At 43.7% G+C, this 27,487-nt stretch overlaps 1 protein-coding gene across 2 annotated transcripts in view; it reads left to right on the forward strand.

Moving 5' to 3' along the window:
* Positions 1-27,209, forward strand: part of VIPR1 (vasoactive intestinal peptide receptor 1) — a 75,804-nt gene extending 48,595 nt beyond the window's left edge. Inside the window, exons 6-12 of one of the 2 annotated variants that reach the window (XM_010561299.1) lie at positions 10,587-10,740; positions 12,793-12,853; positions 15,042-15,111; positions 18,076-18,167; positions 23,044-23,173; positions 24,574-24,615; positions 26,140-27,209. In XM_010561299.1, the coding sequence (XP_010559601.1) occupies positions 10,587-10,740; positions 12,793-12,853; positions 15,042-15,111; positions 18,076-18,167; positions 23,044-23,173; positions 24,574-24,615; positions 26,140-26,331 (741 nt within the window). In that variant the 3' untranslated portion in view covers positions 26,332-27,209. The remainder of the gene's footprint in view (positions 1-10,586; positions 10,741-12,792; positions 12,854-15,041; positions 15,112-18,075; positions 18,168-23,043; positions 23,174-24,573; positions 24,616-26,139) is intronic. The other variant, XM_010561309.1, reaches the window with a different exon arrangement.
* Positions 27,210-27,487: the final 278 nt, after the last annotated feature.

The raw sequence follows: 27,487 nt of genomic DNA on the forward strand, positions 1-27,487 counted from the left end.
AAGTGGGGAAGGTTTGTGCCACAGGATTGGGATTCTGCTTTAGAGAGATGGGGTTCGTAACAGAAGGTGGGAGAAGCAGGGGGAAAGGGCCATATTTCAGCTATGAGTTGGCCAACGTGGTCATCCCTACACAGAAGAGAAACAGGATAGTCACCAACTAGTCCCACAACAGAATCAACAGAAAGCAACGGAGGGAGAACTCAATGGGAGCTCTGGCGGGGCTCCCTCCCTGGCAGCTGGCCACAGGTCAGGCCCCCAGAGGATGGGTGAAGTGACCATTCCTCCAAGGAGAAAGTATCAGATTCTGGGTTATGCCCCTCCTGCTCCTTGGACTGTTCATATCAGGCAACCCTTGAGAGGGTCTAGACCATGCAGACCAAGCTCTAACATGCTTTTAGACAGTTTTGCTTGGATGAGTTATCTCCTTGCCTTCTCCTTTGCTCCTGGAAATAACCCAGGAGTGAGGGCCGAAAGTTAGACTGTGGAAGAGCTCTGGAGCAGGAACTTTCTTTGCATAAGTGACTCCATCATTCCTGACACAGCAGTGCCCCAGTCACAGGTTGGCATCTTAAAGCAATGCATCATTGCCAATAATGAGAGAAAATGTGATAAGTGTGGGGAAGGGCATTATTAAAACTCTGATCATGTTCTCTCTTTAGTTGCTGCCTTGTGGTTGACTTGCCTTATTACGGAAGATGTGTTTAGAAGTGCCATTATTCTGTGATTGATGAGCATGAAATAGGGATATTTACCCCATTTACCAAGATAATTCTATTTTTATGTCTAAACTCAACTCTGAGTCATCTCATGCAGAGGCTAGACCAGCTAGAGCTAATCACCATCTCAGAAATACTCACAACACTGCCCCCCCAAATCAAACGAGTATTCCTAAGAGACAAAATAAAAGGGCCAAGTTCCTCAAAGACTGACAGTTACATAGCCCCTGTTAAAATCACCTGAAAAGAAATGCTTAAATAGCCTCGAGTATCACAGTCATGGGGCTTAAACTTGCTTCTTATACGAGGAAAAGCAGACATAAGAGCTTCCTACTGAATTCGACAGATAGCATATTTGAGGAAGCCTGCGTGGGTAGTGGTCAAGGCGTAAAGTGCAGTCATGTAGACCACTTTTTTTTTTTTTTTTTGTGTAAACTGGTACAGCTCCATTTATTTTAATAAGAGTTCGCAAGGTTTCTGCAAGTGCAGGGTCTGACCCTGCCATGCTGTGCTGTGTTGCAAGCACATAAAATAAAGATTGTCTCATGTAACCTCCATATTAGCAAAGACAGACTTTTAAATGCCTTGCCATTTTCAACCGGCTTTCGGCTGGCATTAAAGAGGTGAAAGCACAAAGAAAGGCCAAGGTTATCTCATGGGACTTTGGGGTCTATATGGGCTGAGCTATTGCTAGAGAAATGATACTCTAATCAGAAAATAATACTCTATCCAGGTTCAGTAGTGGTCCAGCCTTGATGCAAGTGGAAGTGGTGGCACAGCAAAGAGAGATGGAGAGTGAGCCCAGTAGCTTCTTCCTAAGGTCTCCATCCTTCCACAGTCTTGATGGGAGCAGGCAAGACTTAGCTTGCTGAAGCAGTGTGTGTGTTCATGTGTATGGCTGCACAGCACAGTTCATCAGTCTAGAAATAGCAATTCTGCTTTATGAAAGCGGTAACAAATCAACAAGCTTAGACACAAATCCAGGTTATAATGGCTTAATAAATTGCCTAATGACAGCTGACATGGAGTAAGTATTCCAGTGTGTGCTCTTAGGCAATGATGGGTGCATGAAAATGTAATGTATTGTGACCTGGAGGAAAGGGGGTTAAAATAAATTGAATTAATTTGCTATCGCCAAGGCTTAAGAGCACTCTTGCATAATGTTTCTGGGGCACCATTGATGCAGAGCAGCATGTTAACAGGGAAAATGTGTGTTTGAGGCCTCTTATCCCTGTTCCCGAGATAGATGGTGACCGTGAATTCAGTTATGTTGATCTATCTGCTGTACTTTTTATAGGGTGGACTTACAGTTGAAGCCACTAAGGGCAGCAGAAGCTGAAGGGTCCATCATCAAGACATAAGATTATTATTCCCATGAAGGTCTTTTCTTTGTTATAATTCATAGATGAGAAATTGCTTTAACCGAAGCTTTGAACTTGACAACTTAGGCTGTCACAAACTGAAGGCTACGTACCTCAATCATAAGCCACTTTGTTTCTATTAAGGTGGCATTTTAAGAATTTGTTTAGTCAAATTTCTTTATTCACAGATAGTCTTAAGTCCTCAACACCCAATATTTCCATGCATCTTCCAGGAAAATTTGCAGAGCCACCCACCAGTGTAGCAATTTATCATTTAAAATTACTTGCTTGTCAGACTCCATGATAGGGAAGGAAGGAAGGAGTCAAAGGCACCCAACTGATTTAGGAGGAGATTTCCTGTTTGAATAGACCTCAATTCCCCTTCATGGTAGAACATAAATCTTGTGTGGCTTTTTTATTGCTAACTTGTTTGAATCTAGGCTACAACTGCAATTAAATTGAGGGAAGAAATGAAAGTGATAGCATTTTGCCAGGCAGTCTTGTTTGTTTGTTTTTAATTTGTTTTTTTCTGTTGTTACACAAAAGGTTGAGTGTGCTAAGAGAAAGTTAACACTAAGAGTAAGTTAACACTTTTTTCTTTTTCTTTTCCTTTTCTTTTCTTTTTTTTTTTTTTTCCTGTGGCTCAGCAGATTGGTTTGACCTAAGGGCTCATTTTTGGAGGAACAGAATCACCCAGTAAGAAGCTTTTTTTATTTCTGTCAACAATTTCCACTGACATCATGCCAAATTTCTGCAAATTAGGCCTCCAGCAAGAAGCCCTGTTGAAGTCGGCAGGGGCTTTGCCGTTGGCCTCTGTAGGGTCAAACCATTACCCTGTGTAGCCAAATTGTCTCTGCAGAAGACTAAGAACAGTAGCAGAAAGCTGAGATAACAAACTGATATTCCTATTTTCAGTTTGCCAAGCCAACTTCTGGAAATGTCTTCTCTACAGCAGTTTCCCTTGCAGAAGCATGGATGTGGCATGCTTTTCCGCTCTTCTGTCAAAGCCAACTAGAGTAGCAAAAAGACGATATGTAAAAGCCAATAGCCTTGAGCGTGGGAATGAGACAAGAAATAACCTGAGGCTATAAAAATACAACATTATATCTAAACCACCTCTCTTCTCTCTATGAAGGCACCTTGTAAAAGAAGGTTGCTCTAGCCTCTAGTTGGAACAAAGATCCCCTCTTGAGTGGGCAAAAGAATTTTTCTTTTCGTTCTCAGTAAACAATACTGGCTTGGGCAACAACTTCCTAGGGCAAAGCTCATTGAATATCCTCACCCTTCCTTTCTTAACAGAAGCAGTAATACCTAGGCCAGTACAGTATATCCACTCCTCTTATCAACATTTTTTTCTCTCGGAGACTAATCAACCTTATAAGAATGAGTCTTAAGGAAGACATTGAGGTGCTGGAGCGTGTCCAATGAAAAGCAATGAAGCTGGTGAGGGGCCTGGAGCACAAGTCTTATGAGGAGAAGCTGAGGGATCCGGGGTTGTTCAACCTGGAGAAAAGGAGGCTGAGGGGAGACCTGATCGCTCTCTACAACTACCTGAAAGGAGGGTGTAACGAGGTGGGGGTCACTCTCTTTTCCCAAGTAACAAGTGATACGACAAGAGGAAATGACCTCAAGTTGTGCCAGGGGAGGTTTAGATTGGAAAATTAGGAAAAAATTCCTCACCAAAAGGGTTATTAAGCATTGGAACAGGCTGCCCAGGGAATTGTTTGAGTCACCATCCCTGGGGGTATTTAAAAGACGTGTAGATGTGGCACTTAGGGACATGGTTTAGTGGTGGTCTTGGCAGTTTTAGGTTTCCAGTTGGACTCAATGATCTTAAAGGTCTTTTCCAACCTAAATGATTCTATGATTCTATAAAATAAAAGTAAAGTTCAAAGCAGAAATACCCCATGAAAAACAAAACCACATATTTGGAAACTAAGTCTATCCTGACATCTCCATGCAACATGCACAGAAGTTAATGGACAATGCATAGCTATGAACAGTGCTGTACATTATTTAGGTTTTAAAAATGATTGGAAATTTGTCAGTTGTATGAATTCCAGTGCCATGATAGTGAGATGGGGAATTAATGGTACCTTGTAATCTTACAAGCAGAGCAATTATTTGGTTATTGTGTCATCAGTACAGATTATATTATGCTTTGGCTAAGGTGGACATTTCAACAGAAGAAGAGCTGGGATGGGATTCGATCTGATTTAGGCTTGTGGGGTGGGAATCAGCTCAAGATCAAGACTCCTGAATTTAGTTATGATTATGAGATGAGTGTCTAAAATGGCACTATAGTTACGGAGATGTAGGTTTAGGCCAGTCCCTGTGCTTGAAGGTCTTAATTTCAGCATTTCCAAAGCAGGCGGTGCTTGCTCAGTGCTACCCCACATTCCAGGTGTGCCCCAGCAACAGGATTATGAGGGGGATCTATCAAAAGCTTTTAAATAAGATCGAGAAAGCCTCCTTGACCAGGCTGGGGAGAAGAGCAGCTGTTTCTGTGGGCAAATTCAGCATGAGTCACTCAGCCGCTAGCCCTTCAGATAGGTCATGTCTTCTGGGCAACATAAAAAAAAAAGTGCTGGATAAACCTGTCACTGAGAAAATGAGTTTTCATCTCTCTTCTGTTGAAGAGGCCTGCAGAAATCTCTGTGTAAATCTCTTCTTCCTGCATCCGTGGTGGTAGCCCAGGTAAAAGGACCTAAGTACCATAAAGGGGATTTTGAGGCCTCCGTGCTCAGGTTTCATGCTTGATTGTGGCAAATCTGAGCCCACGCATTTGCCGAAGGCACTGGGGACTGGGCTGAAGGCACTGTCTCAACTTCATCAGTAATACCAGGAGCTGCAGCATTGCATGCGATGTCTTAAATATAACTTTAAGATGACGTAATTATGTCTTGGTGCCCTGCCACAAACCTTCCACACCACAGGAAGCCACAGAGTTTAAGGGTACAAGGGGGGAATGCAGGGTCTACACAGGGGTCACATCCATGTACAGGAGCGGTCATACACGGGGAGGGACAGGTCAGGGGTCTGGGATTGAGATTCCCTTGATTGGGGCGAGGAGACTCAGGCAGCCTGTTTACATCGCAATGTATTCCCAGGCCAGCTACGGTGGGTCGGGTGGGAATTCGATCAATCACTCAAGTGCCCCTTTATACTCCTTTGATCTAAATCCTTCGTTGACCCAAGTCCTAAACATGTAACACATGCCATATCCCCAATAAAGAAGACCAGAAAGACTTGTGTTAGTGCAGCGATGCTCTGTGATGCACTGCAGTGTTACTGTGGAGTTATTTAAACTTTTTTTTGGAGTTTTGTTGCATTTACAGGAGGCTGATGCATGCACGTATGTTGGTTATGTGTCTCTACCTCCCTCAAAACCTCAGACCAACTCCTGTCCATCTAAGCTGCTTATATTGAGCTAGAGAAATTCAGCAGCTGGTCAAGACTGACAATCCTTAGCAGTTATTAATGAGCAGGGATACCTTGAGCCGAAGTATTATTACTGAGGAGTATGACGTATGTGTATTTAATATAATGCCAGATTCACCTCTGAGTTAATTACTGCCTTCAGCACCTGAATTGCATTTTTCTGGATGGGTCAGCTGGTCACTACATCAGTTTTAGGAGAAAGATGTTTTTCTCCGGGCTAACATTATTTGAAAATATAAGGTGCTGTTAGGCACAGGGAAGAAGCCTGGTAGGGTTATTGCTCAGTCTTGTTTTTCCCACCCTTATGTCCCTTCTCTTTGCCTCTTTCTCAGAAAGTCTGGTTGCATCTTGAGTGCATTCTTCTTATGATCTGACAAAGTGGGCTGTGTTTTTCACAGCAGCAGTAGCACACATATGCTGTGCTGCATGGTGGCTGCGGGTAGCTCTGTTATTTTTCCCACCATTCCATAAAGCTCTGAACTTGACCCACTATTGACACCCTAAAATTCTTGCCCAGCTTCTCAACTAAGCACATTTCAACACCACACCAACTTTCTAACCAACAACATGCTTCGTCCCTACTCATCCATCTCCTTATTGAAAGGACAGTGTACATTCCTAAGTATCAACAGCTCATTAAATATTTGCCCTAAAATGACTGCAGGAAGTACCCTTCTCTTTCAAAGCAAATGCGGTTTCTTCTGCCCTTCTCTATTGCCTTGTTAGGCAATAAATAGGTGTACGCTCAGGGCAGCTCTGTTTCAGAGGTCAATAAATGCCGGTCATTTGGAAATGAAGTAATTTCTTTGAGAGCCATAGGCCTGGTTCCGATCCAGAAGGTAGGCATTCACACACGTGTTCAGGGGATGCTAAACACTCCATGACCAGCAAGATAGTATTTTGCATGCACTTCATACAGGTGTGAATATCCATCTAAAATACAAAATAATAGGAATTATTTCAAAGCTTTGTTTACATTTGAGGAAACCAGCCTTTCAGGGCAGTAGTACAGTGCAATATGTACTTTTTTTTCCATGTCTGCTTATTTCAGCAAGGCTTCTCCATAAAGGGCAGACTTCTGCCATCTGAGCATGGGCATCTCATACCCCTTAAAATCTCTGTGAATATCCCAAAGGTCTGCACAGGAAATCTCCATGCTTCTGGAGCAACAGCTGGAAGCCCAACACAATACTTGGCAGTGCCTAAAATGAGACTAGTAGTCTACTTTTAAGCAGCTGACTCCTGCACAGTGTCTCCTTTTCAGATAGTCCTCAATTAAACAGTCGTTAATGTAGATGTGTACAGCATAGATGGTTGGGCACATGAAGGCAAGGAAGGGTTGGCCCATACAGTAGGTCCAAGACATGCCTCGTCTCATCCTCAAGTGAACTTCTACAATAATCAAGATTAAATTTTCTTACTGATTATGAGGAATTTAAAGCAAAGCACAAAAGTGTTTGCTGGGGTTGAAGAGGATTCTATGCTTCATTGGCTGGAGGCAGAATCTGTCTCAGTGGGGAGTCACTGACCTTCATTGGAAAAGTAAAGGGCCCATGTCTAATGCAGTCCCAAAGAGGGGAAGCAGAGAGGATCTACTTGGGTAGATGTGCCATCTGCAAAGCCAAGGAAGACCATCTCACTGCAACGCATCATGTGGACATGAGCAGAGCAAGATCCCTGAAGAAAGAGAGGGAAATAAACTGTTGTAAATGAGATAGTGGAAGGGGAGAGAATAGAAAAAAGCAGTGCTGTAATGCTGTGTTTCCTGCTGAAAATGTCTTTTCTAAACATAGCCAGTGTTAGTCTTTCAACACTGACACATCATGAGGTCTGCTCTTTATGAAAAAAGTCTTCTGTGAGATGTAATAGCTCATCTCTGCCTAGTGTCTGTCATCTAAAGGGTAAAGCATCTTATATAAATGTGGTTTTTATTTCCCAGCATTATAACAGCCATTCTGAGGCTGAATCCAATCGATCAGGAAGGTAGAGACCCATTACCAAGTGCTGCCATGTACTAAGCTCTCTCAAAAGCCAGGAAGGGCTGTTTTACAAATGTGTTGCCGAGTTGGCTGTCAAAAAGGATTCAGTGGAAGAACAACACTACAGTCAACAGTGAAACTGCATCTCTCATAGAAGTATCTGGTCTGTTTTAAACTTACCCAGCTTAGGCAACAGTATCAAGAAGCCCAGGTAGCAAGAAAATACCATGATTTCATTTTTAAGACAGGACAGTGCACCCAGATCTGTTCCAGTGCAGGACATCCCCATGCCGCAGGGGATCTGTGGCTGCAATACATTATTGCCAGGTGCTCAAAATGATGCATAAAAATATCTTTTCTTCAGGTAAAACAAAAAATGCCTGGGGTGGTAGCACCTGCTCAAATAGCCAAATATCCCTCAGCATGGAACAAAGAACTGATCTGCTACAGGTCCCTCAGAGAAGAAGTTACCAAAACCCTCCTGCTGCCCATGTGCATGATCCACCTCAGGTCTGCAACAAGCCACCACCACGTTAGGGAAGGAGGTAGGGGCAGAGACGACCACAAAAGCAATGGTTGCCAATATTGGGAGAAGTGGTGATGGATTTGGGCACCCAGATCTAGGGCTTCTGCTGCCGTAGCCTGAGTTCAACACGGCTTTTTTTCTGTGACAGCAGTAGCTCTGCAAACTCAGGCTGGGGATCCCTGCCTGAGAGCCTCTGTTAAGCAGAAAACACATGAGCTTTTTGTGAGCAGCCTTTCCTGGTGCCGTAAAGTTTTGCAGTTCCATGTGATGTGCTCCAGCCTCATGCCTCTGCCATAGCTTCAATGCAGCCACCCAGAAAGGATTCCCCAATGTTCAACCCCCAAAGTAAATCCAAAGCACGTGGTCGAGATGCATCAAAACTGCTCCCTTACACCTTGTGTCTCACCTGTGAGCTGCTGAGTTAGGGCCGAATACTGATAGAGTGAAACCGTAGACAAATTCAGTAGCCCCAACAGGGCTGAGTACGCTCACACCAACAAATCCCTGCTGGCTGCAGCCATGCCAAGCAGGCGCTCAAGCTTTGGGCAAAAGAAATGAGGTGTGCCGATGTCACGCAGCCATATGCACACAATAGCAGGGAGAAACAAAGAGCATAGGGATGCCATAGGGAAGACGCTGCTGCATCCCCAGCCCTTGTCAACTCAGCTCTGTGTCATCTTCCCTCCCTGGGAGTTAACTGCCTCCACCTTCCCTCATCACCACCCCGCAGCAAGTCTCCGCTTATGCCATCTGCCTCACAGGAGGGAGCTGATGTGCATATAAATTGATTAGCAGGAGCCCATGAGGGTCCCCAGTGTGACATACTGGCGGGTGCGAGGGGAGGGTTGAATTAATTTTGAGCGATCGGTGGGGACAAGTCCCTCTCTAAAACATGTGGCATCGAGAAAACACTTTCCACACTTCTCTTTTTAACCAGTGTGTTTCATAGCAACTGTTCTCAGCAGGAGAAGGGAGTGGGGAGGGGGGGAAGTGTGAGCTTGCCACTGGTGCAAATCAATTATTACTCTAAATTCAACATATTGCACATGCAGAGCACCAGGGAAGAGCCACTAACCAAAGAGGACTAGCAGCCAGTCTCATGCCCTTGCCCCAATAAGTGCAGGGTATTACCCAAGCAGACTCACCAAAGGCAGCAAGGCTGTTGCCAAATCAACATCTCAAGGACGCTTCGACAGCATGGATGTGTGTAATGATGCAACCAATGATGTCCTGTAAAGCTGCAGCTGGACCTGATGGGTCTAATGCTGGGGCAATGGCCAGAGCTGACATACTTCTTTGGGCAGCTGATTTCTACGTTCAGGTGTTTTGCAGTGGGCTTGGTCCCTAAGCATCAGAGAGAAATTTCCCTTTTTTTTTTTGTCTTTTTAAGGTGACTGTTCCCATTACCTGTGCTGCAGTGAAATCTTCACACAGCAAGTTACTGTGTTTAATTATTCATTTCCAAAAGAAAAACAATCCTGCTTCGCTTTTCAAATCTCTCCCCTTCCAATGCAATCAAATCTGTCCCTGCTCATTAGTGTTTACCCTGCTTCTCTTTCTTATTCTTCTATTTATTTTAAATATATATATCCCAGTCCTTCTTCTCCTGAGTATTCACAATTCTTCATAGACTTGGCTTTCTTCAAACCCCTGTCTCAAACTCTTTGAGTTTTTGCAGTATCTCCCAGGCCGTGGAGTGATTACAATTGCATTTTGCTTTCAAGGGCTAATTAACAGACTTTTTTTTTTTTTTTTTAATAATCCTGGGGATTCAGTTTGTTCAAGTCAGAGGCTTCATTTCTTTGAGTTTAGGGAGCCAGGTAATGCTAGCAGGCAGCCCCACAGAGAATGATGGGGGAACCATGATGCCCAAGTCCCTCAGAGTATCGTTCCTCAAGATGCTGACTTTAGTGCCAAAAATAGCGTAAGAAATTCCCACCCATTCTTGTTTACTCTCCAGTGCAGATCACTTCCATCATGGTGAACCAATTGTGCGTTGGCCGTACCAGAAACCAGTGGCTGAGTTGGTCTCAGTTCAAAGTAGCACCTTTTTTGGAGGGTTCTTCTGAACCAGTGCAACAGTTTGCTCCATGACCCCACGCCTGGCAGAGAGGCTGGTGACTGCACATCAGGGCAGGACCTTCTGGTACCCTCTCCGCCACTAAACCAGCTTCCCGCAGATGTACATCCAACACCCACAGAGAGCAGCACCACGCTGGGAGCGATCACGGTCCAGCGTATCAGTTTGTCACTGCTCAGCAGTGTTTCCAAGCTTGAGTGCATCTCCAGGCTCACACAGTCAAATGGCATCCAGACCTGAGCTGGGTTTCTCAAGGATGCACGCTGCACTCTCCATGCAGGGGTTAACGTGTGTCAAGCTTGTCCACCCCAAGCAAGGTTGGTAGGGCTTTTGGCTTTTTATCATAGAGTTCATTCCGTAAGGGCTTCAGGTGCTGCAAAAAGCAATCCCAAAGATACCTGCAGAGCAAGGTTTACTGGTAAGTCAGTGTGTTTACTATGGAAACACGCTGCAGTTCACCACTGTTTGTTTCTTCTCTTCCAGGTAGGCTGCAAAGCCATGATGGTTTTCTTCCAGTACTGCGTCATGGCCAACTTCTTCTGGCTCCTGGTGGAGGGGTTGTATCTTCACACGCTGTTGGTCATCTCCTTCTTTTCAGAGAGGAAGTACTTCTGGTGGTACATCTTGATTGGCTGGGGTACGCATCTTCTCAAAACTGAATGCCAACCGGTGATCCCAACAGGCATTTTTAACAGCAAATTAATCCACAAACCTAGGGGCTCAGACAGGGCAGAGATGTAGTATCCATGTTACCTTGCTGCCAAGAGTTGTTAGTGCAACCATGAGCAAGATCAAGTGATAGCCAGAGGGGTTTAACAGCATTAGCCTAAATCTTCAAAGGTATTTAAGAACTTTGTTTGTGCTAGGTTAATTGATAGTTGAGCACCTCAGTGTCTTTAAGGACTGTGGGCATGAAACTCCTCATCACCTTTACAGTCATTTAGTCCTTTGATCCTGACTGGGATCCCACAGTTGATATCGTGCATTGACCTTAAACTGTAAGGATGGATCCCAGCAAAGCAGGACTCCTAGACTGAACCAGACACTGCAGTCTGTCACTCTCTCCTTGTCTTACTGAATTCAGGCCAGCTAGCTATCCTGAGATCCCATCACCTGTGTGCTAATGCTGATAACCTTGTGCTTACTGCATTCGTGATTTCTCCAGCTTTAGTGTGAATCTAGTCTCAAACGCGTAAAATAAAATAAAATAAAATAAGAAAAATGCCAAGGGAGATAGAATTAAACTCTTCACAAAGTAACTCAGAGCTGAATTGCTAACTTATGCAAATTAATCCTAGCAGATCAACTTCCCTCCTTTCTCCAAAAAGGAAACAGAGATCTCTTTTCCCCTTTAAGCCATTTAGCTGAAGATTTATGTATAAGTAAGCAAAATGGCTTTCTAGTGCATGCTCTTGATAGCTGAAACTGAGAAATAATTAGAGCGGGGAAGAATCTTGAAAAGGAAAGAAAAAAATAGAATTGTGTCATGTAGAGGGGTATGCCTGGACTCAGGATTTGATCAGTTAGCCGTGGAGTAACTTCCATCGAAAGTGACAGGAGTTACGCTTGGGTTCACACTGCAGAAGAGAGACAATTCTGCGTGCTATAAGCATAAGAAGAGATGATGTTAGCAGGCCTTGTTTCAGATGCAGTTAATCAGGTCAGACCTTCTTTAAACCTGCCTTGTGCATAGATAGCCTTTTTTCAGCACAGCAGAGCTGGCGGATTTTAAAGAAAAACATATGAAGCTAATGATTTTAAATCAAAGGAAATCTCTTGCACTCGTAATGTATTCTGAGGTTGCTTGGGTGAGGAAGGGCAATTCAAGAAAATGACAGGTGCTTGAAGGATCTTTTGGCCTTTCAGTCATCCATCATTTGCAAAAACATCAGTGATGGATCAGAAATGGATCATGCAGGAATTAATAATTTGGACGCACTCATTACAGATCTTACTGGTTTTATTACCATCGCACTTGCTAATCACTAGTAATGAACAATACACAATACTGTGACTAATGCAGAACAAAGCGACGTGTCCTTTGTGGAGTATTTCCAATGTAAATCTTACCAAAGACAAGAGACAGAGAAAAGAGGTGCCACAAGGATGGAACAAGACCACCCCAGTCAGGCAGAAGATCATGGAGTGAGGAGCAGAGGCAGGTTCATCTGGCCAACTACAGACATCTACATGTGAATTTGTCCCTCCAGGCTCCCCTTAGAGTCAGTGGAGATCCAGGCAATACAGTCATGGGAGTCCAAGGGCATATTTCTTGTCCTAAAGCAAACATCTAAAGTAGTTCAGATGACCTGTGTGTTAGAAGTACATACTTCTCCCCATGGATGCTAAAGAGAGCCTGTGGTGACTGGCTTAGATACAGGTGTCCACACTGTAGATGTCTAAAGTGATTCCTATTCTTTGCTTTTCACCAGCAGAAGTTTTTTTGTAGGCACTGCAACAGGAAGATAAGTCTGCTAGGGAGCCGTTACGGGAAACTCGTCTTACATGGCCAGTGGCAAAGGCAACGTGTTGCTTGTTTGGCATGTGAGCATTGAAAACGTGAAGGATTTGCCCACTCTTGAGGGAAGGCATCGCCTCAGTCACTCGGGAGAGATGGAGAGTGGGGGAGAACAGCCCTGAAAACATTGATAATGATGTCTGACAGTGACACCGTCTCTTCTCTTGTCAGGTGCCCCTACCGTGTTTATCACTGCTTGGACCATTGTCAGGATTTACTTTTTCGATGTTGGGTAAGCCTGTGGACTCAATTATCTTTCCTTTATAATTCTTCCTTCCTTTATCTCCAAGGAAAGCCCTGCAGTTTTAGTAACCCAGCCATCCCGCTCTAACCCCAGAGCCACCATGAACTGGGAAATGCTTCAAGGTGTCCCTGAAGACGCAAAGTTTATGTCAGTGTAGGCCGGTCACTCACCCTCTTTGTTTCCCAATCCCTTGGTCAGGATATTTGCAGGGAATTTGTGAGCAGACCCTGATGGTCGCATTTGGCCCTGTGATCCTGTATATAACAAAGATCCCAGCTGTGCAGCTGCCCCATGCTCAGAGCAGAGCTTTGCATCCTGCAGAATTGACCCTAAATATGCTTATGCAGCAGATACTTAGTAAACACACCCATTAGCTCTCCCACAGAAAAAGTCTAAAAACTCTTTTTTTCTTTTTCCCCAGGCAGATCTTAGTGTCTGTTCTTCATCCTCTTTAACCTAGCAGCAGCCTTTGATATTTTATGTAAGAAGCAGATAGAATACAGCTAAGTAAATGAGGCAAATATCAGAGCTTTCCAAGGATATATGCAAGTAAATAGGATCTGATCCTGCAATCCTCCTTCATGCTTTTACTCAAGCAGTCAAACTATAGTAATTGGAAAAGCTTTTATGAGAAAACACTCCGGAGAGTTACAGAATCAGGTGCTTATTATGTACTCGCTGTGCATGCCCTTGCTTCTTGTATTTGCAGCATACGGTTAACTCCATTTTCTCCTATGCATTCTCCCTCTCAACTGTGTCCTGATTTGTCCTTATTTCAGCAAGAGAAGCAGCTCAGATTTCTCATTGCTTTTTTGATTTATAGTCATGCTAACACATTTCCTGAGGGCTACTGACTTCTTTTATGGTTTTACTCTATCTGCATAAAACTGACCTTATTTACTCTGTTAATAAATAGTCTCTACAATGAGATAGAGACCAAAGGATTTAACCAGTCTGAATACCAATTCTTCTTACTATATATTCCCACTCAGCTCCAGCAGTTCTTAATAAAAATACAGACTTCTTTGCATTTCCTGGAGGCTTTAAAGCTCTACATTTTTGTGCCAAATAAAACAGTGTGAATTTACAGGATATGCTAATAACACACAATTATTTTTTTTGCATACTAAAATTACCTACAGAGAAAAATTACAGGAAAATAATCCAGATTAAATAAAATTTAATTATGTAAGATTTGTTAAACAACATTAAGCCCCTATTTAAACATTCTAACTCCAAATTAAAGTGACCTTCATTCAAAGTGCCTGAATTTATTTTAAAAATGAAGTACACTAGGCATAATTAGGGCCACTTTAATTCTAAATGAAAGGGCAACATGCACCTGACTAAGTATAAGCATCTGTATGTGAGCAATTTGTTCTAGTGTCCTTTTATAGCTAGTGGAGATTTAGTCAGTGTAGTCCACGGAGTGCAATTCTTTTCATCCTAAAATTGATGCCTAAAATAGGTCTCAGGATCTGTGCCCTAAATGTGCCTCTCTTCATCTACTGTTACCTGCGCTGTCAACATTTTTAATTAGATGAGCTGAATCCAGGTGAAATTGTCTACAGTAGGTTCCACTAATCTATTTCTACATGAATGCAGACCAATTTTCATTAATGCTCTGCTAAAAATGCACCTTCTATCACCTGACTCTTGTAAAGTCTCCAGATAAATGTGTCCCAAGCAATATTAGTCGTTTCCACATCATTCCTATTCTGTCATTTCCTTGTTGGCTTTAAAATATAGTTCCAGATGACCTAGGTGAGTGGTGTGGTTTGCAGACAATTCTGACTTCAGGGGGAAATAAATCACGCCCTGGACCCTATGGACCCTATTTCGGACTAGATCCGTAGCTCAGATGCAGCTGGCTAGATTTAGTCGGACTAATCCCACCATAGGCTGTCTATCAGCTTTTTCAGAAGGGCATCGTTGGTTCTGTTTCTGATGGTGCCAATTGCTCTGTGCTTAACAAAACCCTCATCCATGACAGTGCTCAAAGCCACTGCAAAGCATGTCTTTAGCCCTTCCCAGTTCACGCACACCAGGTTTAGCCCTCTTCACATAACCTAGCATAGCTACCTGTAGCACTTAGGGAAACCAAGTACCTGGGAAGGTTACATAGCTCCTTGCTCGCTTTGCTTGATGTTTTAAGTCTGGTTTTGTTTCTTTTTAGGTGCTGGGAGGAAGTAGTGGAATCCCCATTCTGGTGGATCATTAAAACTCCTATTTTGGTGTCTATTTTGGTAAAGTATCAGCACATTCTGCTGGCTGCAAAGCCATCTTTAATACTAAGCGTGGGGGTGAGGGGGTGTTGAGAAGTGTTCTGTAAATGTCCATGGAAAATGCACTGACAGATAAAATCCCACTGTGTATTGAATGTCTGTCTTAGAATGAGGAAGTTCGCCCTCCAGATAAGCATCTTTACCTCTAAGCATTGACCATGGGAAGAGTTTGATTGACTAAGCAACCAAGGTGGAGCTCATTTGATTTAATTCTGACCACCTCCATCTCAGCTAGTCGCCCTGGGCACTCTGGTGCAGTAGCCATGGGTGTGTGTAGCCAGTGGATGTTGAGGAACGTGGTTAGAGATCCAGGAAAGGCTCATCTTGTCTAATGAATCAGTGGATGTCTAAATTAGATCAGATTAATTGTGCCATGAAGGATTTTGTTTCTCTGAGCTGACCATATGCGGAGCCCAGGATGACTTGTTCAGTTGTAGATGTCAACACTGTAAGTTAAAATGGGATGAGTCCTACCATAAATTTCTACCTAGGTAAGAAGAGGTTAGATGAATTCCCGCAGATATTTGCCTCTTGTTATAGCGTCCAGCACAAAGTTGGATTCCAGCTGTGTGTTTTTAAAGTAAGTTCTTGAGAAGCTTGGCTACTTTCCAGATAAATCAACAGAAGTGCTTGACTTCTTACTTCTCTGGATATGATCAATTCTGACCACAGAAATCATGACGCTTCTGAGGAACTCTTGAGTCATTCCAGCCTTGTTGAATATTACATGTTTTCTCTGTCAGGTATCAAGCCAAAAGTTGAAATCAAATGAACTTGAGTTAAACTTAGCTTTGAGTTTTCTTAAATGAAGTCAAGTATGTGGGAAAGGAAGAAAAAGAATGCAACAGAAATCAAACCAAATATATCTCTTTTAAACAGAAATCTTTTCTTAGACATACATTCTTCTTATTCCACGTACATTATGACCTTTACAAGAAGACTTTTTTTCTGTAGTATTTGTCATACAGGGATTCCAAACTGAAACAGTTTGAATAATTACATCTTACTCTGTTCACCTCACTGAAAAGAAATACAATACTTAGATGACACATCTCAAAATATTTATATCATCATAGAAAGCTATAGATAGTATTTTCCCTTTCCCGAGATAAACTTTTGGTCAAGAAATACACCCTATTCTCCTCAGATCAATGAGTCTGTATTTTCTTTTGGCCAATAAATCATTTCCTCATTGCCAGACAAAATTTACCCAGCAATTTCTGATATCATATAAATCTGTCACAAAGGAAGGGTATGATAACCGCTATCTGATGAATAGCAAGTTTCTTCAGGGAGGAATGCAACATTTCCTCCATAGCCATGGGAATAAAGCATAGAACTCAATAGAAGGAAGAAATATATATATATAAGATACATAAGATATATAAGATATATAACATATGTAAGATATATTAGGTATTAAACACTGGGAACAGATCAGGTGCCTTTCATTATACTCTAGGTTGAAAAATAAGCAACTTCTTCAGTAGCCTGATAACAAGTCTGTACTAAGCCTGTAAGTCACACTCCACCTTACTCACCACTGCCCTGTGTCCATGTTTGCTCTTGACTACTAAGAGCCAACACAGTCAGTATTTAACTGCTCTGATCTTACCTTCAGTGCTGCAGCTCGTGTGCTATCAATGCTCATTAGAGTAATTGGTCTAGATAATACTGGTTTGAACTGATAAATTTTACTTGCCACCAAGTCAGACGCAAACCACTTTTATAAGCAAATAAATATGAACAGAAACTATTATAAATGGCATGGGATAGATAAAAAGTGATTAAGCAATGCATCATAACCAAGAAATACAATTAATTTCCAATCACTCACAGCCTTTGAAAAAAGAGTAAGTGTCTAATTGAGAGATGTGCTTCAGTCTACTTTATTCACCTGTTGTTGAGATAAATGTAGGAATTGCTGGAGGAAATTTTACAATCTGTTTTTGCAGGAAATCAGATTGGCTGGTTAACACAATCCCTTCCAGCTGTTGAGTCGCTAAAAATCAGAATCATTTGCGCATTCGCTAACCATGAAAGGATCAAGAAAGAGGTTGTGCGCCAAACTAAAACTAAACTAAGTCCGCAGAAATCTGTCATCGCTTTTCTATTGTATACCTTGCATGAATAACAGCATGATTCAATGGATAGGACCTCAAAAGCAAGGAGATTTGCATTCAATTCATGCCATCTACTACACGCCACTAGGAAATTGCCATTCCTAGCGCTACACCTTTGCTATTAAATAAGGTTAACATTGCTTGAGTGTGTTGGTGGAGCACCTTGAGATTTTTTGAGTGAAAAGCACCATCTAAAACCTAGATATTAGGTAGACTCCTCTGGTCTAATGTCCTAGGAAAGAATGTTTTCCACTGTGTCGGTGAGGTCTATCCTCGCTATCCAAGGTCTCCAGCTTCTCTCCAGAGAAGACATGCCCAATAGCATTGAGTAGAGGCCTGCTTGAGTGAATACTGCTTTGTGTTTTGTTTTGGTTTCCTTGGCTCACCGCCTCAGTCTTTGACATGCTCAGCAGCCGGTCCCATGTCACCGTCTCCCGAGGGCTTTGACGTCCGTCGCTCCGCTAACTCCCACGGCTCTTTTCCCACCCTGTCGTCGGCACTCCCCCGCGCAGCAGGACGTCGTGCATAGCTGTGCTCTATGGGTTTGACATCATCATACTTGGGATGTATGACACAAAGTCCCAAGCAGGCTGATGTCAGGCCCAAGATGGCTGCCATCCTGTGTCGGTTTACTATGTGCTCACAGAGCGGGGTTCTCTGCTCATGGCTTTTTAACAACAGCTTGCTCCATGGCAAAAGTATTGCAGTGAAAGGAATTCCCCTCTAGTGATGGGCTCTCTTCACCGGAGAAAAATACTAATTTTTTAATTTCTCTCTGTTTCCTTTCTCCCCATCCCAACAGGTGAACTTCATTCTCTTCATTTGCATCATCCGTATCTTAGTCCAGAAGTTGCATTCCCCAGACATTGGACACAATGAAACCAGCCAGTATTCGTAAGTCCTAGACTTTTTCAACTGTATCGTATGGGTTTGCGGAAACCTGTTTGGCTGTTAGTTCGTTATTGCATCTGTCTGCACTAATCAGAATCAAGTATTTGTTAACTGATTAAAGCCAATCAATCAGAAATCAGGTAATGGGGCATTTGCTAAAAGAGCTGGGCATGTTTTATGTCAGTTTGAACAGACAGGTGAGAAGGCCTTCTCCTGGGATTAATGATGAAGAAGTGAGAGCAACAGTAATGATCATGGAAAAAAAATAAGCTTTTTCTTTGTATATTCAATATTTATTGGATTCTGAAGGCAGAGGGACCCTGATGGAGAACAAAGAGTAGCTGTTCACAGGATATGGGCTTTTTTTCTGAACTAGTTACCCTTAGCTCCCTTTTTCAAAGGAGAGATCTAGAAAATTAGTACATTCAGTAGAATCTGTGGCAAATTTTCCTTATCCTAAAGTAGACCCCTAAACTAGATTGGATTAATTCAATGCCTTTCTCTTCACTGATGAGAGGTAGCACTGTCTCAGAAGCTTTGCTTGATGTAATGCTTTTATTCCAGGGATATAAGGTTGACCTTAATGGGGCTTTTTATCATGAACAACATACAAGTGAGATCAGCATCTGTCTCAGTGGCTAAGACTGATCTTAGTTGCTGTATTTTAAGAGTGCAAGAAATCTGTCTATCTGCATGGATTTATTTTGGCTTCAGTGCAAATAAAATAAAAGTTCAGACCAGCTTATTTTTGACTCTTGCCACTGTCCTGGCTCAGCATTTCAAATATCCTGGATATTTATTAAATGTTTCCTAGAAACAGTCCTAGAAAAGAACTGAAAAGAAAGAAGTCCACTGTCTACGTGGTCACTGTTCATAAATCTTCTCTGTCTTCGGAGGGAGCTCTGCACTTAGGTACCCTGAAGACCCGCCATGACACTGAGTCTTTCTCTCGAGTGTTTGTAAATTATGCATTCATCTGCCTCGAGAAATTCTCAGATTTATGAAAGGAAATTCCAGTATTTGACCTTAACTTCTCCCTGCAGCAGCCAAAGCCAATTACGTCTTTTTCTTTCATCACAACACACCAACATTACCAGACCCCGTACTTTCTGTCACCTCCCTTTATGTATCTCTAATTGGGCATTGTATCTTTGTACCCCCAGGATTGCAACAGCTTTGGCCAGGTACATAGATTAAATCAGCATATTGAAATATGTCCTAGTACTAAGCAGCATCCTGGAGCAGTTGGCTCACATTCATCTCAGTATAAGTGCTGCCAACACGCATCGGAAGGGTTATGCCGAGATTACTTCAGAGGTCATCCTGAGCTTTCGGTTCAGGGCTCTTTACTTCACATTTTCCAATGAAGTGGGAGCTGCCAGGAAAGCTCTTTGCCTTGTAAATAAATGTAGCATAGCCGGGCAGTAAGTAACATGGACTTCCCCACACTGGCCTGCCAAAGAGGAGGTACTGCTGAAGTTCAAATGATCTTCACGTCTATGGTTCCTCACCTTCCTTCTCCACCTGGAAAAACATCTCCGTTCCATTAGGGCATGAATCAGTTGCTCACTTTTAGGCATCCAAGCCATATGAGATGCTTTAGGACATTGAGATACTTGCCTGCACCCGACACGTAGGACCCCGGACCTATGGGAGACTTGTACCCTTATACAGCGGTAGCTGGCCACCAGACAGATTCTCTGGGGCATCTGGAAGTCTCCATTGACTGTATTGACTGCAGTGGGACATGAGACACCACACTTTCCTATGGAAATGAGTATTAAGTGTCCGAACCTGAAGGCTGGATCCCACCAAGGGGAGTTCTCATGTGGTCCTAAGTTTTTAATGTTTAGACAGCTATCTGTAGAGACATCTGGGGTCCAGACCTTTTTTAAAATGCCATGAGGCACGTGATCTGCAATTGTAGGTTCCTGGATCCTTTTACATGTCATTCTCCTATTACCTGGAATGTTGCTGCTAGCTTCAGGAGTTTTGCCTGCAGGACCCAAGAGATCTTAGGAAGAAACTGCTGTTAATGATATGTGTGGGTTCCTCCTGCCAAATCCGAGATAAATACGTTTTAAACTAACAACATCAGGGCTCTCTCATTTGCATTTCTCCCTCCTTCTCTTGTTTATTTTATAAAAAAAAATAACATGTTGACATGTTGACAGTATTGTTCAATTCCAACCAGTTTCAATTTAGCTGCAGGCTGGAAGTTCAGGTATGCTGCTGACTCACTCATTAATGCTACAGACAGTGAACTGGGCTTTAATGTATTGGAAACTATGAAAACAAGTCTCCCAAAACAGTTTTCTGGAAATGACAAAGACATGTGCAAGAATGGTACAGCAATATTTCAGGCAAATAGAAGTTGTTTTCTGCAACAGAAATCTTGAGCAAAATTAATCTCTTTCTGTTCTGTACATGTTCATAGATCAATATTATCATCAAAGTTTTCTGGGTAACTTTTCCGTTATGTGTTCAAGGAGCATGACTAAAATGTTGGTTCACTCTTACCCACTCCCAAGGAGAGGAGTAGGTTCAGTGCAGGCTAGTGGAGATGTGTTTTCCCTAAATTACCTGTCACCGTGTATATCTGTCAGAGAGGATAGGTCTAAGAAGTGTACCTTGTGCTGCGAGTGGAAGTAATGAGGTTTTTGAGAAACCATGGTTTCCAGCAGGTAGCTTTAACCAGCTTTGGACAACCTCCCAAGCAGTTCTGCCTGCTGCACAGCCAGGCTTTAGCTACCTGGGGAAAATTATACTATGACTAGGGAAGATGGTCTTCCTCATTGCAGTGGGGTTTTTTTTGGGGGGGGGTTGTCTTTTAAATAGCACAGGGCTAGACCATTGGGCCTTTGCCTTGAAGCCAAACTGAGATCTAAAACATCACTCAATATTCTGGAGAAGCTCAGTGCTGGGAGCAAGAGACTGGTTTGGGGTGTTGTGCAAACTGGAGGAGGGGGCTCCTAAGGTTTGGCATTTATGCCTTTTTCATTGCCACAGTCCAGACAGCAGGGAAAATGCTATAACTGAGGCCCCAGTGTTGTCTGCAATGATAAGATAAAATTTTCGAATCCACTGGAGGTTGCAAGCAGTGTCTCTATGAATACAGTACACAAAGGTAGCATCGCATCGATCTCGTCTAGGTTGACTGTTCCTGAAAGACTGGGGAGAGAGGAGATATCTCTGCAAAGCCAATATTGATATTTACTGAACTATGATCTGCTCAGAAAAATGAGTTGCTTTCTTGTATGTCAGGAGCTGGGGGAATTAGGGCTGGGACATACTAGTGCAGGTCACACTGCCAGACCTGCTTCTAAGAGCGAGGAACATGGTACTCGGATGGTCACCAATGACAGTGACAGTCCTCTGGCAGAGCAAGACATCCAAGAGGACTCAGATTTTGGATCTACTCACTATGAGCAAGGATGTGCCTGCTAGTGAGGCACGTGGTGGGAAAGGCAAATTCCTGGATAATTCCTCAGCTTCCTACAGGCAGTCATTTTGCCTGGAATGAGTTGGACCCAGCTGCCTTTCAGCCAGCAGGTAGTCCCTGGGAACCGCAGCCTCTAACCACAGCCTTAATATCAAGCTGTCTTTGGGCCAGGCCCAGGGAAAACTGGAAGGGTCTGCTGGGAGATGCAGTGATGAGCATCAGCTGCATAAAGCTGGCACATCAGACTTCCCAGTGGGCTTATGCAGATGGCAAAGAAATGAAGATGGTCTGAGGGGACTGAGCCTGATGAGACTTTGGAGGTGAAGAGTTTGCAGATGGAAGAACAAGTATTTCCAACATCCCAGCTGTAGCTTCAATTCCTCCAGAAGCCTCTGGGAAAGGAGGACACAGGAGGATGTGGGTGACCAAGGGAGCCACAACCTCCATAAGCATCGTTAGGCCCTTGATTTCATTTTATTTCCATCAGCTATGTTTTAATAATGATTATATTTAATAAATTATCATCTCTTCCTAATTAGACCTCTGATTACCCGGCCTGATGCCATTAAGCACTAGTACTGTTCATCCCCCTCCTTTGGAGATGTTCATTGTGCGATAGCCTGTCATTATTCTGAGCTAAACATACCATTTGTCTCCCAGAAGCTGTAATTTTCAGACATCCCAAGCAAACAAAGACAGCACTAGATGATGATTTAGCTTGTAGAGATGTAAAAAGATCTCCGGTGGGAGGGGAAGAAGAGAGAAGGGAGAAAGAAATACCTCCATTGAAGTTACTAGGAATAAAGATGTCACATTTTATGTTGTCACCACATCTGAAATCACCAGCCATCTGCAATCTGCGGGCCAAGGAGAAATAATCTAGGGCTGATCACTCTGCCTTAGCTGGAGGCACGTATATATTTATAAGGGAGCTGTTAACGAGGAGGAAAGCAAGCCTGTGGAAATGCTCCCAGCATAGTCCTTGGTTAGTCTGAACTGACGTACAGTGACTGTGCCCAGCTGAGGGTCCACCTCCACATGTCATTGCACCCCAGCCCAGGTCGTCAGAGGGATCCTGGGGAGGTTAGGCTGTGAGGAGCTATCTCAACACCCTCTGTTTCGCTGTACCCCAGACATTTCTTCCCTCTGGGCAACGGCAGCCTCCTGATGCTGCCTCGCTCAAGGCTGCTGTTGAAAGGCTGGATGTTCCCAGGACCTCAGGGTAAGCGGCCTATATCACAGCTCCTAAGGGCAAACAAAGGCACTTAACATGCATGACACAGGCTACACCATCATGATCCAGGTCATCAGCAAATATGTACTGCAGCAAATTAAAGTTTCAGGGTTGCATAGGGCTCAGCTGCAGGATTTCTCATCAGCTCACCCTTTAGCTCCTCTTCCCTCTCCCCTTATGACTCATGTTTGTCTTTCCAACAGGAGGCTGGCCAAGTCTACCTTGCTGCTGATCCCTCTCTTTGGCATTCACTACATCATGTTTGCTTTCTTCCCTGACAATTTCAAAGCAGAAGTTAAGCTGGTCTTTGAGCTCGTGGTTGGGTCGTTCCAGGTAAGCCACCCTTTGGGCCATCAGTCAGTCACCAGGTCTGTCGGCAGGGAGAAGTGTAACAAGCTTGGCAAGGGAATAAGCAAACGTGTGAGCTGGGTTTTTCCTGGACATGCCCAATACTGCTCTTATACCTTTGAGGAAAAAGCTACTCACTCCAGGTTGGCCAGGATGGAAGATAATTTTATGTTTTGCCTCCTGGAATTCCAGAAGGAGATTCTCTCTTCTCATTTTAGGCACCTGAAAAGAAAATGTAACTCTATAAGTTAGTCTCCCCATGCTTTTTTTGTACTCAAGGGAGAAAAATGAGCACCTCAGTTCAGTTTAAGTATTATTGACATGGTGTGAGATGAGATAAATCACGTTTGGGAGGAGTGTCTTTCTGGCCATTACCAGGAGCCTAGTCTATCTTCAACCGGTTGACTTGCATGAACTTTCTCCTCTGTTAATAAGCCAAATCCTGCCTGTAGATCCTGCTCAAGCAGGATTCCATTTCATTGGCACAGGAGGCATGTTCCCCATGAGGATGGATAATGGGACTGTCCTCTGCATTAATCTTTAGGAAGCCCTGATGAAGTTTGCTTCTTAGACCCCTCCACACACTTCACTTCACTCAGTTCCAGTGTTGGGCTGTTAAACTTGGCCCTACCCTTGCATGAAAAGAAGCATTTATTTATGTATTTTATCCCACTGCATCCCTGCATTAATCATCTCTAGCCACTTTGTGTTCTCACAGCCTGCAAGCAGGATCTCTCTGTCACCATGTACCATACACACGTCAGTGGCATGCTTCGTTCAGTGGTGAATGAGTTAAAGTCCCTGTCTACATCACCATCACTTCACATCTGGCATCTCTCCTTTGAGAGATAAATGGATCTACAGTCATTCCATTTTCTTTAGAATTTGCAACCATAAGGGCTAGGATAAGTTTGGGGGGTTATCTTCAGTGAAAGCTGAGATTCTCAAAAATGAACTGTCACTGCAGGGGAGATGGGAAAGGAACAGTTGAGCCCTATACCACATCTAAGATCATTCTGATCTTGATGATGTACTAGCGAGCATGTTTAGATCTCCCCAGTTTCAGCTGACAAGACCAAGCAGGAAAGGTGGGTCTAGTATCACATCCAGTTTCCTCTAATGCCCCAGTTTGAATGACCAAGTGCCCCTCTTAGAGCTGACCCGACTCCTGATGGCTTTAAACACCAGCCTGGAGCAATCTCTGAACTCACACCCATACATCTGCTGCAAGGTACCTTAACCAGTCTTCTCCTGCTCCTTTTGTAGGGAAAATTCAATCAAGTGTTTTCTAAGGGCACCTTAGCAGTCCCCCAGCAGCGTGCCCTTTCTCCAAGGCTGCAGTGAGTTTGAGAGGTGCTAAAAGCTTGTTCTCTCCTTTCCCCTAGGGATTTGTGGTGGCTGTTCTGTACTGTTTTCTCAATGGGGAGGTAAGATCAACAGTATTGTTTGGTTAATATTTGCAGCTAAGGCAAATTGAGTGCTTGTGAAGAGTGGATCGAGAAGTGTCCCGTTCCTGATGTTACCATATTGGGGGAAGCATCCAAGTCAAATCACTTAGTCCAGAAAAAAACAAGTCAACCATTTGCCTGACAGTTTCCAGCACAATTAATAAACATATTAGGACTTTTGTGCACACTGTAGTGTTGCTGCTGCTGAGTCTGTCCTTCACTCCTGAGACAGCACCAGCAGAACTCTTGCATAAGCCCTGATCCAAAAGGACCACCTTCAGCAGGGAAGGATAAAGCCCATCTTCTAAGCCCTAGTCATGCTTAGCGCCTCAATGAATCCTCCACAGAATCAGGCCCACTGCCAAGATGCAGGCTCGTTAGTGCAGTGTTATTTTTGTACCATGCTCCATCTGCCCGTAAGAAATTCAGCAGAGACTGATTAAACCCATATCGCGAAGGCTACCAAGTAGGTGTGAGCAGCTAAAAACTTGGAGCTGCTGTCAGCTGGAGCGCTTTCAGCTCAATAAACTGAGCACGGACAAGAAAGAAGCAGCTGTGATCTGGGTTTGTGTTCCAGCTTCCTAGGGAGAGGAAGAGTGTCCAGAATCAGAATTTGCTCTCTTACAGCTCTGATGCTGCTTTCAGCCATGCTGATGCCATGTGTACACCACGCAGTGGCTTGCAGGGCAGATAGCCCAGCTCCAGCAGAGACCTTTGCCAGTAAGCCTTCGCAGAGCAGGCCAGTACCACACAAACTTATTAATGATCCAAAACTGATACAGGCATTGATGTGACTTGTTAGGCACAGACCAGTGCCAGGTAAACATGTTTCTACCTTACAGGCATCGATTTTGCCTTTCCCACGTTTCCAGTCCTGGGGTTTGCATCCTGGTATTGTACTGTTCCTGTGCTTGCTGATCCCAGAGCCCCTCAGACACAGCTGTTTTATCTAATTTATACTGTTATCTAAAAATTTGGACTGGAAGGCTGCAGGAGGGGACAGGGATGGTGGCCAGATTTGTTCAGGATTTGAATCTGGACAGTGTAAACCAGATGATGTCTGTAAACTCCCTGAGCAGGAACAAGTAGCTTCTGTCAAAAAGCACAACTGTATTGACAGCTTTACAAACAAGCTATAGTTAAATCATTTTTATTTGGGCAAAAACACAGCAGTGTAAAAAAAAAATCTTAATTATAATCACAAAGTATAGAATATGTTGCCATTAACAGTAAGTAGTCTCACACCTTTGTGGTATCGGATAAGAAATTTCCTGTGCTCACCTTTCTGGTGAAGCTCAGGGATTTCTGCTCTAGTAGTTTACTGTCCAGAGTGTCACCTCTCTTCTATGTGGCTAAAAGTTCTGACCAGGTTGAGTTTAATGACCTTTATAAAATAATTCTTGGCCCTTTGGTAGGTGGGTCACCTATGGCTGCTCACACAATCAAGTCAGAACAATAGAAAATTCTCCTCTCCGCTGACTTTCTTGTCTTTCTTCTTCCTAGGTCCAAGCTGAGCTCAAGCGAAAGTGGCGGAGGTGGCATCTAGAGCGGTTCCTGGGCTCGGACATGAAGTATCACCACCCTTCCTTAGGCAGCAACGGCACCAACTTCAGCACCCAGATCTCCATGCTGACCAAGTGCTCACCAAAGACACGCCGGTGCTCTGGCTTCCAGGCCGAATTCTCTCTGGTGTGATGGGGAGATGCTCTCCAAGCACTGAGCATCCAAGAGAGAAACTGAGAGACAGAAGGATCCCCAGGAATCAGCGATACGATGACAAATCCTTGTGAAATGACACGCTCCTCATGAGCCAACAGAGGACACAAAACTGGAAAAGCCACTGGCATCCAGAACAAGATCAGACAAGCCAAGAGGCAGAGAAATACTTTTCTTCTCCCTCTTTTCAGACCTTTCACTCTTACGTTTCAAGCCCTCAGGGGTTGATAACTATGAGTAAAGGTCCCGGTCACTTGAGGAGAGCCTGGGAGATCCTGATGTGTCTTAAATAATGAAGTAGGGGGCAAGGGAGGGGAAAGCCCGAGTCCTCGGTGGCTTTACCAGAACCGGCATCTCTGAAACAGATACATTGCACTTTTTAAAAAATGAGCCAGTAAAGGACAGAGGGAGCCAAGAAGCAAGGGGGGGGGGAAGAGAAAAAAAAAAAGCCAAACATAAGAATGTGCCAAAAGTCCCGTTGATAAGAGGTGGTGATAAGGCACCGAAGAGAGAGTTGGGGACACGGGGAGAAGGGACAGGAGGAAGAGGAGCGGGAAGGGGAGATGCCAGCACACGGCCCCTGCCTCTGGGTTTTACACGTGTGAAGATGAAGCTGCAGCACCAGGAAAGCCCCTCGGAGGATGCCCCAGTGCTGCAGGGTGTTCTGCTAATCGCCCACCCTCCTTGTTAGCAAAAGCTTTCCAAGCACCCTTGGGTGCCCTCTGGAAAAGCAGGTCACTGAGAAGGAACAGCATGAGTGCCCTTCTCTGCGCTGTGTTCATGACATCGTATTTTGTTTGGTTGTTTTCAATGAACAGGAAACTCAATTTGCATGTATAAAAACCAGGTACAGATGCCAAAAGCAGAGCATGGCTGCGTTTTTCATTCTTTTTAAGTTTGCCCATAGATCTTGGTGCATTAATGCACCCAGGATCATCAGGGATCAGGGGAAAACAATTGGTCTGTAATTCATTTGCACTTGCTTAGCACACACTGCCAGGAAAGGGAGATGTAGAACCCTGTAATCCTTAATTGAATCAGACCTGCCATAAGGAGCCACTCTCCAGATGAAAAAATTAGCGTCACAGCAGCAAGCAGAATTGCTTTCATCAGAACAAGGTTGTCTCAGCACGTA

This window comes from Haliaeetus leucocephalus, unplaced genomic scaffold (assembly GCF_000737465.1).
Source record: "Haliaeetus leucocephalus isolate CR32 unplaced genomic scaffold, Haliaeetus_leucocephalus-4.0 Scaffold0, whole genome shotgun sequence".
Classification (NCBI taxonomy): Eukaryota; Metazoa; Chordata; class Aves; order Accipitriformes; family Accipitridae; genus Haliaeetus; species Haliaeetus leucocephalus.